The following is a 13747-nucleotide window of genomic DNA, read 5'->3' as shown; positions in this document are numbered from 1 at the left end:
CGGCACTTCCCAACTCCTAGCAGTGATGGAAGCAATGAGCGCCTTCCACCCGGATTTTTCATGGACATGCAGCCAAGAACAGAGCTTGGCATACAGTAAGCGCTTCATAAATGCCTTTCTAGCCTTTCAGGGGCCCAGGCTATTTCCGGGGTCCTCAGAGATGGGACACAGATAGAGATCTGGCCCTCAGTTCTCTACAGGTCCTGACCTACCTGAGGCAGCTGCTTGGAGATGCGTCTGAACACATGGTAATAGAGGTCCCAGGCCTGGGTCAGGTCCTTAACGTTCCCTGACTTCATGTACTTGCGGCACCACTCCTGGGCCTCCATCAAATCTCGGCCGTATGCCTGGGAAGAAAGAAGGGGAAAGAAGCTGGTGTCAAGCTGGGGTGCTTTCTACGCCCCCTTGTAGTCAGAGCCCAGCAAAGCAGAAGAAATCCAGCTGTTAAATGAGAGGTGGTGTGCCAGGGGGAGGTGGGCGGGGGCAGCTCCAAATCCAGGTGGGGGATTATGGGCAGAAGCCCAGTCTTTCTGGGTGCTCATGCATAAACTAGGTCACAAAAGACTAGCGCCCCTCTCCTTGCACCACAACCATTCTCCTAACAGACACCCTGCAGGGAATCTGGAGAGAGTCCACGGCTCCCACTGCCTTAGGTGTAGGAAACAGGCCACACTATTGGGCATCTGGAGTCCCTCAGAGCTACCTCCTCTGTCCTTTCAGGCCAACCACCACCACTAGCCTCCCCTACGGGGTTGGGGCACACTGGGCTCTGGCCAGCTGGACTTGCTGGCTACCGCCTAGGACACCCATCCCCTAGCTGCTCCCCTCTCCCCCCACTGCATACTCTTCTGTGGATGTGTCTGATCTAGTAGAATGGAAGGCTCCCTAAGGCAGAGACTGGCTCACTTTAACCTGCATTGCTAGCGCTGCCCCTGGCACATGACTGACAGTCATTTGGAGCATGATTCCAAAGGGTCACTTGGAATTCTCCTGAAACCTGTTCATGTCTTTCGATTGTTTCTCGACTGACAAACAGCACTGGCTGCTGGCTGTTTTTGTCAGGTTGCCATACATCCTGTGTTTGGATCACAGCTCTGCAGCTGGACTCCTACAGGGAGGGAGCCATTGTGCCAAACCCCCCATTTCACTGGTGAAGAAACTGAGCCCAGGGCCCCTGGGAGTCACAAAAGTCATGTCAGAGGCAGGATCTAAACCCAGAAGCTGCCCTGGCTGCAGCTGCTCTCCATCCTGAGACTCTTCCCCAACAGATCTTGCCTTATTCTATCTTCCCTACTGTTGTTTATATAAAGAAAAGCCTAATTTTACATAGAAAAGACAAGTCTATTTTCACCATTTAGGATCCCTACCGACCCCCGACTTGTGAAAAGCCCCTTCTCTATTTCCCCTCTAATTTTACCAAATCACATCATGTATCCCATTTAAAGTTTAGTGGCCTAAAGGCTACTTTTTTGCTAAACTACTTTCCAGTTTTACCAGAAATTGATTCCCTTATTGAAAAGGGGATCTTTGGGGCAGGTAGGTGGTGCAGTGGATAGAGCACTGGCCCTGGATTCAGGAGTACCGAGTTCAAATTTGACCTCAGACACTTAACACTTACTAGCTGTGTGACCCTGGGCAAGTCACTTAACCCCAATTGCCTCACAAAAAAACCAAACAAATGAACAAACAAAAAAACAAAACGAAAAGGGGATCTTTTCAGAAGTAACTTATGCTTTTGGGTTTATCAGCAATGGGCTACTTCTGTTTGCTTTTCTCTCTGTTTTTTGGAACCACTGGGCACTGGTTAAAACTGCTCATGCCTGCTCCTTTTTGCCCAGACTTTTTTGTTCTTTCCAATGAATTGCTCCTATTCTTTTACTTAATCTCACAAAGCACTTAATCTCCCCTCGGCAACTCAAGGTAGAATTAAACTAGTAGATTTGATAGCATTGCCATTTTCACTGTCATCGTGGCTCAACCATGAGCACAGAACATCTCCCCAAAGATTGAATAAGTCTTTACTCTGTCAAGAGTGTTTTGCAGGGGGCAGCTCGGTGGTGCAGTGGATGAAGCACTGGCCCTGGATTCAGGAAGACCTGAGTTCAAATCCAGCCTCAGACACTTGACACTAGCTGTGTGTGACCCTAGGCAAGTCACTTAACCCTCATTGTCCCGCATAAAGAAAAAAAAGAAAGAAAATGAGGCTCATTCATGTTATAGGGATTTTAACAGTTTTTCTCTTATTTTCATCTTGTCTTGTTTTTTGTCAAATGTTATGTAACACGCTCCTGTTTAAGGTATGCTTCCTTTGTATCCTGCCACTTTTCTGAATCTAGTCATCACATCTCTCAGAATTTTCACCGATTCTCTGAAGTTTCCTAACAGCATCACGGCATCTGCAACAAGTAGGAATTTTGTTGCCTCTTGGCTGAGTCTGTTGTGTGATACTGGCATAGCTAACATTTCTGGAACAGGGCCACGTGGGAGAAGGAGCAGCTTTGCTTTCCTTATGTTCGTACTGGGACATTTTTTAGTGTTTCTCTGTCACAAAGAATGCTCCTTCTTGGTTTTAGAGAAATAGTTTTGAGGCCTTTATGCGGATAGCCTTTTTTTAAAAGCATAAATGAAAGCTGTATTTTGTCAAAGGCCTTTCTTGTATCCGCTAAAAAAATTATGTGGTTTTGTTGTTTATAAGATAAATGATGCTGATAGTTTTTCTAATTTTGAACCACACTGTTCATGGTATGGGTCCAATATAGACATAGTTAATAATTTTTCCAGATACATTTCTATAGTCTTCTTGCAAGGCCTTTATTTACATTTGGGGGGCATTACTATTCACAGGTGAGGCTGACCCACAGTTCCCTGCTTTCTCTTTTCCCGTATTTTCTAGCTCTGTGTTGGCCAATCATTTCTGCAGTATAGAGAACAACTGCTCTTCAAATGTCTGGTAGAATTCACTTGTCCCTACATTTGGCTTGTTTCTCCATCTTTATCGATTCCTCCATAGCTTGTTCCAATTCTAAGATTATGGTTGTCTTTGTGAATTTTCTATTTCTTGTTAGCTTGAGTTTCTATTTTTGCAGAAACTCGCTTCCTCTGAATCCTCAGTTTTACTGGCTTAGAGCATCTTCTGATAATAATCTCCATTTCCTGTTTGTGGTGGCTTCACCTTGTTAATTTTTGATTTTCCTTTCTTTTTCTCCTGGAGAGTATAATGACTTAGATGACAGCTCAGTTGTGTGACTTATCAACGTGCTTTCTTCTCAGCCTTCCAGTCTGGGAGCCCTGGCACTTCTGTGCATTACCTGCTTCACAGGATGGCTGTGAGGATGGCCTTAGGCAAATCATCAAACACTAGAGAAATGTGAACTATTTGGAGGGTTGTCAAGGAAGCCTGGGAAGCGCCTTTCTAGCAAAGGCACTGAAGAATTCTGACCAGGACTGCTGAAGAGGCTAGAACTCCCTACAGATGGTCAGATGCACAACAGAACCTGGAAGGCCCTGTCTGAGCCCCTGGTGAGGAGTGTGAGGAGCTTGTCCAAGGCCCTCCCTCTTAAGTCTTGCCAGTGTCACACATTAGGATTTCATGATGGGTCCCCCATGGGCTGGGCCCAAGCCCAGGGTTCCTTCAACAGAAAATGTGCCTGCTTGCTTTCTTATGGTTTAGCATGCTTAGTGGCCTTTGTCTAAGAGCCTTTTGGAAAAGATGGCATCCTAGGTGAAAGAGGGTCCCAGTTCAGCACCTCTTGTCCCTACCTGATTAAAGGAGGTTTCTTTCAGAGTCTGGGGTCCCCGTTCCATCATCGCGTGCAGGGGTTCGAGCACCTCAAACATCCCTTTCACATTCCTCTCTCCAAAGTACAAACGAGAAGCTTCTTCCAGACCTTCGTGCCACATCTCATGCCACAAGATGGCCACTCGGATCAGCTCCTCACTCACCTAGACCAAAGACAGGGAGGAGGAAACAGTGAGATGAATCACTTCCCTGGGGCTTTCTGGCCGCCAGAGGGTGCACCAGGCCTTCCCTGAGCAGAGGGAAGATGCCGCTATTCTAAGTGGTGGCTGAAGACTCACCATCATGGCCTGCTGCACCAGGGTGTTACTGTGTTCACACATGTTCTTCAGAATTTTGTTGGCCGCGTTGTGGCGGGCTGTGGTGGTGGATTTGGAGGCCACAGTCAGTGGGTAAATCAGAGCCTGAAACAAATCAAGAAGGAAAATGGGTACACGTGCCTAACACGCAGCCAAGGATGGCTTAAGTGGGTGAAGGAGGAGGACGGCATCGAGCTGGTCCAGCTCAACTATTAAGAATCGTTTCAACAGTCAGGAGGACAGATGATAAACTTTTAGGGATGCTCTTGGCCAAAGTAGGAGTGACCAGCCCTCTCACAACGGCCACAAGCCCCTCCTCCCAAGGCAAAATTACCTGAATACTCTTAGGCAACTAAGAGGAGGGTATACTAAAAAATACCGGCCTGAAGACTGGACATACCTGGGGATGGTATCGACCAATGTCTGTGAGGAGCTGGTGAATAAGGCGTCCAACCAAGGGCCGGGGAGTATCGATTCTTGCAATGAGCTGCGGGATGACCTGGGATTCGAGAGGAGACACAAGAGCAATTCTTGTTACTCTTCTGGGTGGAGAACAGTGACTGTAATTGGCCTGGCTCAACTGGCCAGCCTCCAAAGTCCTTCTGAGGAGCCTCGCTGTGGTGTAAAGGCAACCCTGGGCTCCTGAAGGCTGTACCGATTTCACCCAAAGCTTGGGGGAGGTAGGCAACAGCAGCTATGGGAGGATCAAACTTGCTGGATGGCAAGAGTTCGTATTTCGCTCAGACACAGGGTGAGGAGTTGTGCAAACTGAGGAACACCAGTAGGGAGAGTGACCCCATCTACCAAGTCATGGATACCCAAAGAAATACTGTTAGACTGTGAAACGATCCGCCATTTTCCCTGCTCCAACAGTGTCTTGGGAAAGCTTGGCCTAAAACTGAGAGCCAAAGTCCAACAGGTAAAGACTTTCTGTTTCCTTTCTTGAAGAGCAAGTGGGCATTCCAGCTCCTGCATAAAGCTTGATTCCAGATGTGACAGGATTCCAAGAGAAGGAAGGAAGGAAGGAAGAATCAGCCCAGCCTCACCTGTAACCAGGTATCAATCTGGATTGCTTTCACCCCTTCCACGAGAGCTTCATTTACATCTGGCCAGTGCCCGTAGTCAAACCACAAGGTGAGGACTCTGGAGAAAAACCAAAAAAATGAGGAGATTATGAGTTCTTTTTTCAGGGCACACATGGTCCTCTCTTGCCACGGACACTGAAGAGAGAGGGAGCTGACTGATCCACAGCAGTGGCTCTCGAATGTCGCCACACTGCTCAAGGAGGGAACCAGGCCCAACGGACCAAGTACTGCCCTCACTTTCCCACGAACGGCAATGACAGGTGCTGGTCCTCATTAACACCAACGAGGAACATGAGAAATCAATTACCCAAAGATCATCCCTAAGACCCACGCCCCCCTCTTAGATACACAGATGGGGAGGGATGAGCCCAGAGGTAAATTAGTAGCAGACCTTCCTGCTTGATGGATCCAAGCAAGGAGGGACAGGGGATCCACCTGGGCTTGGCAAGAACCAGGGAACTGGCTTGCTATGGCTAGAAATGCCAGAAGAGGCAGAAGCCGCCCCAATCCGCTATCTGCAGCCCCGTGACCAGTTTTCTCCTGGTACCCAGTGCTCTGTAGCTCATGGGCCCAGAGGAAGGGGTTTCAGAAGCACCATGCCTCCTCCTGGGCCCACTCTGCCCGTCTGCCCAGGGTGTCTGGGGTTTTCTCCAATGCTCCTCCCTTCATTTTTTTTTCCCGCAGGGCAATGGGGTTTAAGTGACTTGCCCAGGGGGTCACACAGCTAGTAATTAGTGTCTGAGGCTGGGTTTGAACTCAGGTCCTCCTGAATCCAAGGCTAGTGCCTTATCCATTGTGCCGCCTAGCTGCCCCCTCCTCCCTTCATTTTTGCATTAGGACACATAGACTACTACATATCAAGGGTCAAATGTATGTATGTGTTCAAACACAGCCAAAGGAGAGCCTGCATTCATGAATTTTGCGACAGACAGTGGTGTGAAGTGGCTGATGTGCTCTCAGGAAGTCAGGCCTTTACATTCATTCTCTCCTCTCACTGCCAGGTACCTGAGGGTGTCCTGAAGGTTGTTGCCCCGGGACAGAGAGATGGAGCGGAAGAAGCCCTGCACAGCAGGCACCGTGTACATCAGAAGTGTCTTGGACAGATCCTGCCGGGACACAAGTGTTAGTCACATTTTGGGCTAAGAGAAACCCCCCACAACTGGATGGCTGGGGGAGAGAAGGGGAGAAACTCAGGAACACGTTGTTCTCAGGGTCTGCCAGCTGCCCCCTATGTGGTCTGAAGTGAGATCAGGCAAAGCAGAGGAGGAGCAGCATGAGTCATCCCAGACCACACTCTCTGCAGACACGATCCCACCCACACGTGCAGGTGCATGCAGACAATGCTCTCATTCTCTCAGGATCGGCTCTGGAGCTGGGCCTCAGCCAGCAGCCCCCCACTCCCAGGCACACGTGCTGATTGATGCCCAGACCTCGAATCCCGACATGCTCTGGGACCTCTTCCAGCACAGGCGAGGACCAGGGGCGGCCCTAGTACACGTGCACACACATGTGGGCATGTACCTCGGTGACCCTTTTCTGCACAGGCGAGGGCACAGGGCTGTTGTCCGCACTCTCGGCCTCGCTCTCGCTGTTGCTGCCCTCCGTGTGGGCGCTTGTGACACTGGCCCCGCTGGCGTGACGGAGCTTTTTCTTCTCGTCTCGGGCCTGGTTCTGGTGCTTATAGTGCAGCACAGCCTCAAAGTTCATGACTGCCCAGGCGTGCCAGGCCTGTGGAGAGGAGAGAGTGGGCATAGGTTGGAAGCCCTGATGTGGGACTGTGGGAGGGACCTCAGACGCCACTCTGTCTCCTGAGCACCCAAACCAGCCTCCCTTCTACAGCACTCTGGCTAGACAGAGGGTCGGCTGGCCCCTGCCTCCGGGCGGCTCTCACCGCACACAGGCCGCGCTGCAGTTTCTCATCAGGGAGCTGAGCTTGGCCCTCCGGGACAAACTGAACGAGCCCACCTGTCCTCCTGCCACGTGGTGGCTCTAGGACCGCACATTTGAGGCGGGCAGAGCTCCCCCAAATGCAGAGGGGACAGAGAGCCTGCTCAGACCCTTCACATCTGGCCGCCTGAGTTAAGGACACGGATAAGGAGGAGAGTCCAGAGCAGGGTAACCAGGAAGGCCAAGGGCTTTGGTCCACACCACAGGATGAATCTAGAGGAGAGGTAGATCAGGGGCCTCCCCAGCTGTTGTCAGGCATGTAAAGGGTTCCCTTGGCCGTGTTTGGTTTGGCCTCAGTGCCAGGGGGACAGAGATGCCCAACGAGACTCCCCAGCACCTGGAGCTCTCTAGAGGCAGGACAGGCTGCCTAGAGGCGTGGTAGGTTCTTCTTCCTTGGAGGGGTTCCACAAGAGGTTCGTGTGGAATGTCAGATGGCACTTAGTCAGCACCGCCCTGGATGTGGACTGCCTGGTGGTCACCAAAGAAGGCTCTTCTCCCTCTGAAGCCTTTGTTTTTCCAGGCAGTGCTGAGCCCCACAGGGCACAGCCCTTTGCCATCCTGGTCATTCTGCGGATGTCACTGTCCTCCCTAAAACACAGTGCTCCACGCTAAGTGCAATGAGGAAGGCAGATGTCTCCAGATCTGCAGAGAACAACGGGACCATCTCCCCCCACACTCAGGACACAACACAAATGCTTTGGCTCTCGTGCCCACCACGGCACAGTGCTGACTCACTCTGAACTCGCAAGCCCCTGGGAATCCTAGGGGTTTTTACACATGGACAAGATCTTGAGGCTTAAAACCATCTACCTTATGGTGGAACCCACGAGCATTTGCTTCCTTCCTTATTGCTGAAGATCTTAGACTGCCCCCATTTTCCTGCTTGGCTCCAGGAGGGTCACTCTTCTGTCCCACCTGCTCCCATCTGTGTGCAGTTCCCCATCTTTCCATCTTCCTGCTGGGCCTCTTTTCTAATGTCCAAGGCCTGGGCCTGACACCATCTTCTCCACCAAACTATCCCTGATGGCCAGTGCAGGGAGTGGCCTCTTCCGCCTCCAATCTGTCCCGGTGCTGCCTCTCCCCGGCTTGGGGCCCAGCCCAACTCACTACAGCATCTTGCTATAACACGGCAGTGACCTGGGGGGCTCCAGAAGGCTAGACCACCCCAGCCTGGAAACCACAGAAGCATCAAAGTTGGAGCTGAGGAGCAGCCAAGCTAAGGCTGCAGGGACCTCATGGCATTGGCCATGGGGCGATGAGTTTTTCAGGCAGAATGGCTCTAAAACAGACTACCTCCTAAACTAGAGAGGGGCTGCAAACCGGACGGGTGGGAGCACCCACAGGGACAAAGTCCTGTGTCTGAGAAAGCATCTTGGTGACAGTAGTTGCTTACAAATAGCTAATGAATGGAATTTCTTTGATAGCTGAAAACAAGGCTATGAATGGGGGTGGTGTGGGACACTGTACTGTGCCTGCGCTGACTTAAAGATGTAGCTGGGGGGGCAGCTAGATGGTGCAGTGGTTAAAGCACCGGCCCTGGATTCAGGAGTACCTGAGTTCAAATCTGGCCTCAGACACTTGACACTTACTAGCTGTCAATTAACCCCCACTGCCTAAAAAAAAAAAAAAAAAAAAAAAAAAGATGTAGCTGGAACTTCAAAACCCTATGCCTGATCTCGGTTTGCTTCCTTCAACTCTCTTGCTGTCACTCAGCCAGCACTTCCAATACTCTCAGCAACGGCAGAGCTGCTGATGGGTACCAGTGGTGGGAGCTTCCTTACCACGTGTGCCCTACACCAGGGAAATCACAGATGCCCAGGTCACAGAATGCTGGCTCCAAAGCTGCAGAGGGCACCCCGGAGGGCAGCTAGTTCAGTCCTCTCACTTTATAGAGAGGAAGCAGGGGAATCAAGTGCCTTCTCAGGCTCACACAAGCGTGTTGGGCGAGAGGTGGATTTGAATCCAGAGCTTGACTCTGGAGCCAGTGATTCTCCCACTGTCCTGAGCATCCTCATAGCAAGACTATCTGGACTGAGTTTGCCATCAAAGCTGAGCCTGCACCATTTTCAGAGACTGTCACCTTGCTTATTTCAGTCGCTATATATACATCTTCCTGTGTTTCTCTGTACTCACGTTTACTGGTTCTTACTTGGCACAGTGTTATCCATTACATTCCTGTACCACAACCCTATTGACAGGCATCTACTTTATTTCCACATTGTTGCTACTCCCCAGAGGGCTTTGTAGAAAGATTCGAGTGAATATGGGGCCTCTCTTTTGGTCACTGATCTCCTTGTATTGTATACCTAGCAGCAGGCTCTCTGGATCAAAGAGCATGGAATGCCTGGACTGAACCACAGCTCCACCAACAAAGCGTGAGGGTGCCCATCCTTCCACAACACCTCCGACACTGGCCACTCCCACTTTTGGTCACCTTTCTTTGCGGGACAGGAGAAGAAAGCTTAGGGTTGTTGTGAGTTGCATTTCTCCTCTTATTAGGGACCTGGAGCATTCTTCCATGGAGTCACTGACCAGGTGTAACCCTTCTGAGAAGCATTCTTATCCTCTGACCACTTCAGTGTTCTTTTCATGAACTTTAGACCTAGCAGGGCTCTCAGAGGCCATCCATTCCAACCTCCTTGTTTTACATGAGGAAATGTGGGCCCTGTGAGGGGAAATGAAGTATCCTGCTGATTCGTGGCATGGCAGGGGCTTGACTTGGGATCCACCAGGCCGTGCTGCCCTGCCCACGCTACATTAACACAGAGCATGTACCGAGATTTCCATTTCTACCCTTTCTCAGATGAGCAAACTCCCCACAGCAATGTTGGTCAGCACTGTCTAGTCTTAAGAAAACTGACTGGGCCCCTGAGAGACTGGTGACTTGCCCAGACTCACCCATAGCGTAGGTGGGACATGAAGCCAGGTTGTCCTAACTCCAAGGCCGACCACTCCTCACACACTAAGGACACGGAAATAAACACACAGTACATTTCAAACAGCATTTCTCAGCCACTTTAAAAGTCTACAAAGGGCTCAGCAGATCTGCTCCTGCCATCACAGCTGTCTGGGACAGCCTCACCTAGAAATTCCCAAAGGAGAAAGGGGTGTTTGGCTAACCACGCAGCTGAGAACCAGCTCTTCGTTACTGAATAACAGCTTTCATATGTTTCCTAAATCTTGTTATTTATTTTTTGAGACATTTCCTGTGACCTAAGAGGATGCTTTTCAGAATCTTCCAATATAAACAGAGAAAGCTAACCTCCAGGGCTGAGCACAAGGTAGGACCGAAAAGCCCAGGATTCAGGGGGAGAGAAGAGCTGGCCTACAGGAAGCTGAGGTCCTCGGGCCTCACTCTGGATCCCAGGAGAACAGGCTGCCAAACATGACTGCTTTGTTCCTCCCCCAGCTAGGTCCCTCCTGCCACCCACATACAAGCACCAGTGACCCCAGAGAGCAAAAGGAGCCCGAGAAGGCCGGTCATCTCATGACATGAGTGATACAGCGACCTGTGGTCAGGCAGGAGCGCCCCTTTGCCAGCTCCCTCAGTGGCCACTTGAGGTGGATGAAGAAGGCAGCCCGTCACAGGCCCCGTGGAGGCCCACTAGTCCATGGTGCTCCCCCTCCCCAGAGCCCTTACCTTGTACCAGCTGCGGTCATGCTCTGTGGAGGCGCTGTAGTACTGCAGGACCTTGGGGATGGTGCTCTCGTTGATGCCTTGTAGATTCAGCTGCCATTCACCCAGCTTCAAGAAGCACCTAGCCATGCCAAGACACACCAAGAAAGGGGTTCCTTTGTCAGGATGAGAGGCCCGGCTTGGCCATGGGCCAGGCTCTGTCTCTAAAGGGCCAAGGCCCCGTTAGCCATGCATAAGCCAGTAGGGTTGCCTCTCACTTTCTGGAGAAGGAAATAAACCCAGAGGTCTAGGGACTGGCCAGGGGCTGCCCAACCAGTGGCACATCCCAGAACTAGAACGGAAGCCTCTAGGCCCTAGGACGTCAGGCTGGAATTCCCCAGAGCTGTCGGGATGTCTAGAGAACATCGGGGTGAAACAGAGGCTTGAGGAGGGGGCTTTAGGTCAATGGTCTCTTCCCTCTCCTTCACTGGGAGTACAAGCTGCCTAGATGCTGATGAAAACCTGTCATACAGAATAGGCTTCTCTGCTGATGGGGTCTTAGAGAAATCATGGCTGGGGTCAGCCTCATTTCCCCGTGATTCTCCCTTACTTCTAACAGCCAAGGCTGAAGGCCAATGGGCCATGGGGCAGCTGGACAGGATTGTAGGGGCCTCAGAGGCCCCTGAAGAGAAAGTGCTTCCTCTTTATTGGATAAATGCGAGAACAAGACCTAGAGAGGTTAAGTGATTTGCCCAAGGTCACAAAGTAGTAAGAGGAAGAGGCAGGATTCAAACCCAGAGCCTGGAACTCAAATCCAGAGGTCCTCCCTTTGCATCACAGGGGAGCATGTAGTATGACTGAATGGGCCAGAGGAAGGAAGCTGAGGGCCTGGAGCCGCAGCATGGGGAAGAGGTGTGTGCGCTGTGTGAGGATGCTCAAGCCGTGGGGGAGGTGGGCTGGGATGGCAGAGCCAGAGGGCCATGGGTAAGGTCTCGTGGACAGAGGGCCTGTCATGCCGCACACCCAGCACCAGGGAACAGGGCGAGAGCAGCGACGCACCGGGCCATGAGCTTGTGTAGCTCGTGTTTGCGCTGCTGGTCCTCAGCGGCGATGGCATGCTGCGCCTGTTGCTGCGCAGTCTGCACAAAGTGCTGCATGTGCTGGAAAGCGTCGATCTGGAACAGAGCAGAAGGATAGGGTCAGGAGTGACCACACGGCGGGCCCACGGTCACCTCCGAGGGCTCCCATTTGCCCCCAGACTGGCCCCCAGGAGCCAGGACCCCTCTGTTCCTCCCACCCAGCTCCGCAGCTCTGTGCAGGCAGTCCAGAGGCCTGGCTTGACAAGAAGTTTAACTTAGCCAAGTCCCTGTGCCTGCTCTCCCATAAACCATGACAGTGTGTCTAGTCTGTCTGGGACAGGGTACATATGCTTGGTGACAGCAACAGCTTATGCTGGGCCAACGTGAAACCACAGTTCATGAAGAGGGAAGGAAGGGCGGATGGAGGGGGGTGGGCTGCAAGGATCTCTGGGCTGTTTCCCAAGTTGGACCATAAAGACATCCAAGCAGGGAGGTGAAAAAGAGCACCCAGATCTGGGCAAACTGGGTTTGCTCAAGGGGAAACAAGGCAGGGGAGTCTCTTGTAGATGCAGCCTCTGAGCTTGTAAGATGGTGGCAAAAGGGAGGAAGGACCAGCGAAGGAGATGTCCAACAGCCTTAGCATAAGACAGCGTGACCTCAAGGCCAAAGCCTGAGGTGAGACATGATGTAAACTAAGGTTGAGTGCGGATGAGTGTGTGTTGTGTGTGGGGATGGAAGGCAGGGAGGAGAGGAGAGGAGTTCGGCAGGTGCCTCACCCACAGAAGGCCTTAGAACTGCAGTCAGAGGCAGAAGGCACTTGAGGAGGTTGTCTGACCGAGCCTCCTGCCTCTAGACAAATAAACTGCTCAACTTCCCATGACTACTTGTGTCAAAGTGCTCAGGACAGATGGGGTCAATTCCATTTTGAAAGATCTTCAGAGGCTGAAATGAAGGGAATGGGCAAGTGTGGAACACACCAAAGGTAGAGTGTAATCCAAATTCACTGATATGGAGAACGGGCAGTAGCAGCACTGACAATTATGTGCAAAAAGGGGAAATTTCAAGTAGAAGCCACTTCTGGCTCCTTCCTTGGAGAAGGGTGAAAAAAAAATCAACCACAGAGACAAACCCAAGCATGAGATCCATCATCATCATTAAGTGGCCAAGTTGTTTGTAATTTTTTTCTATAAAAAATAGTCCCGGGGGGCAGCTAGGTGGCGCAGTAGATAGAGCACCGGCCCTGGATTCAGGAGTACCTGAGTTCAAATCCGGCCTCAGACACTTAACACTTACTAGCTGTGTGACCCTGGGCAAGTCACTTAACCCCAATTGCCTCACTTAAAAAAAAGTCCCGGGGGCAGCTAGGTGGCACAGTGGATAAAGCACCAGCCCTGGATTCAGGAGGACCTGAGTGCAAATCCAGCCTCAGACACTTGACACTGTGTGACCCTGGGCAAGTCACTTAACCGTCACTGTCCCGACAGGGATCTCGTAGCCAGAAATAACTTGTGACTTTTTTTGGGAGATGAGGAAGTAGGGAAAACAACCTCAATTACTTTCCAACATAATGATGAATTAATTCATATCAAGAAACAGGGTTTTAAATCAGATCCAGAACTGCGTGGAAGGCAATTCATCAGGTGGTGAGTCCACGTGTGGGGATGGAACAGAAACACAGACATTAACAAGACACCTGTCTCCCCCAGACACCTGCCTTCCAGAGTGAGATTTCATCACTTACCAGAGGCAGGCAAGAATGGTTTTGAAAAGAGCACTGCATTAATATCCCAGGCCTGTGACAGGACAAGGGAGTCTTTCTCTTTAAAGAGTGAAGCATTGGGAGAGTTTAATGGCAACGGTTTGTTGAGCAAATGAGATACCATTTGTAAAGTGCTTAGCACAGGGCCTGACACAAGTAGGTGCTG

General features: G+C 51.1%; 1 protein-coding gene across 2 annotated transcripts in view; it reads right to left on the bottom strand.

Moving 5' to 3' along the window:
- The window catches only part of MTOR (mechanistic target of rapamycin kinase), a 113081-nt gene that overhangs the window by 16030 nt on the left and 83304 nt on the right, over window positions 1–13747 (bottom strand). For both annotated transcript variants that reach the window (XM_043992307.1, XM_043992308.1), the window contains exons 37-45: window positions 11803–11918; window positions 10768–10885; window positions 6702–6908; window positions 6186–6286; window positions 5142–5238; window positions 4496–4594; window positions 4078–4200; window positions 3760–3942; window positions 213–347 (exon numbers count right to left, since the gene is read on the bottom strand). In XM_043992307.1, coding sequence (XP_043848242.1) covers window positions 213–347; window positions 3760–3942; window positions 4078–4200; window positions 4496–4594; window positions 5142–5238; window positions 6186–6286; window positions 6702–6908; window positions 10768–10885; window positions 11803–11918 — 1179 coding nt within the window. The remainder of the gene's footprint in view (window positions 1–212; window positions 348–3759; window positions 3943–4077; window positions 4201–4495; window positions 4595–5141; window positions 5239–6185; window positions 6287–6701; window positions 6909–10767; window positions 10886–11802; window positions 11919–13747) is intronic.

This window comes from Dromiciops gliroides, chromosome 3 (genome assembly GCF_019393635.1).
Source record: "Dromiciops gliroides isolate mDroGli1 chromosome 3, mDroGli1.pri, whole genome shotgun sequence".
NCBI lineage: Eukaryota > Metazoa > Chordata > Mammalia > Microbiotheria > Microbiotheriidae > Dromiciops > Dromiciops gliroides.
This window is presented reverse-complemented; position numbering and strand designations above follow the sequence as displayed.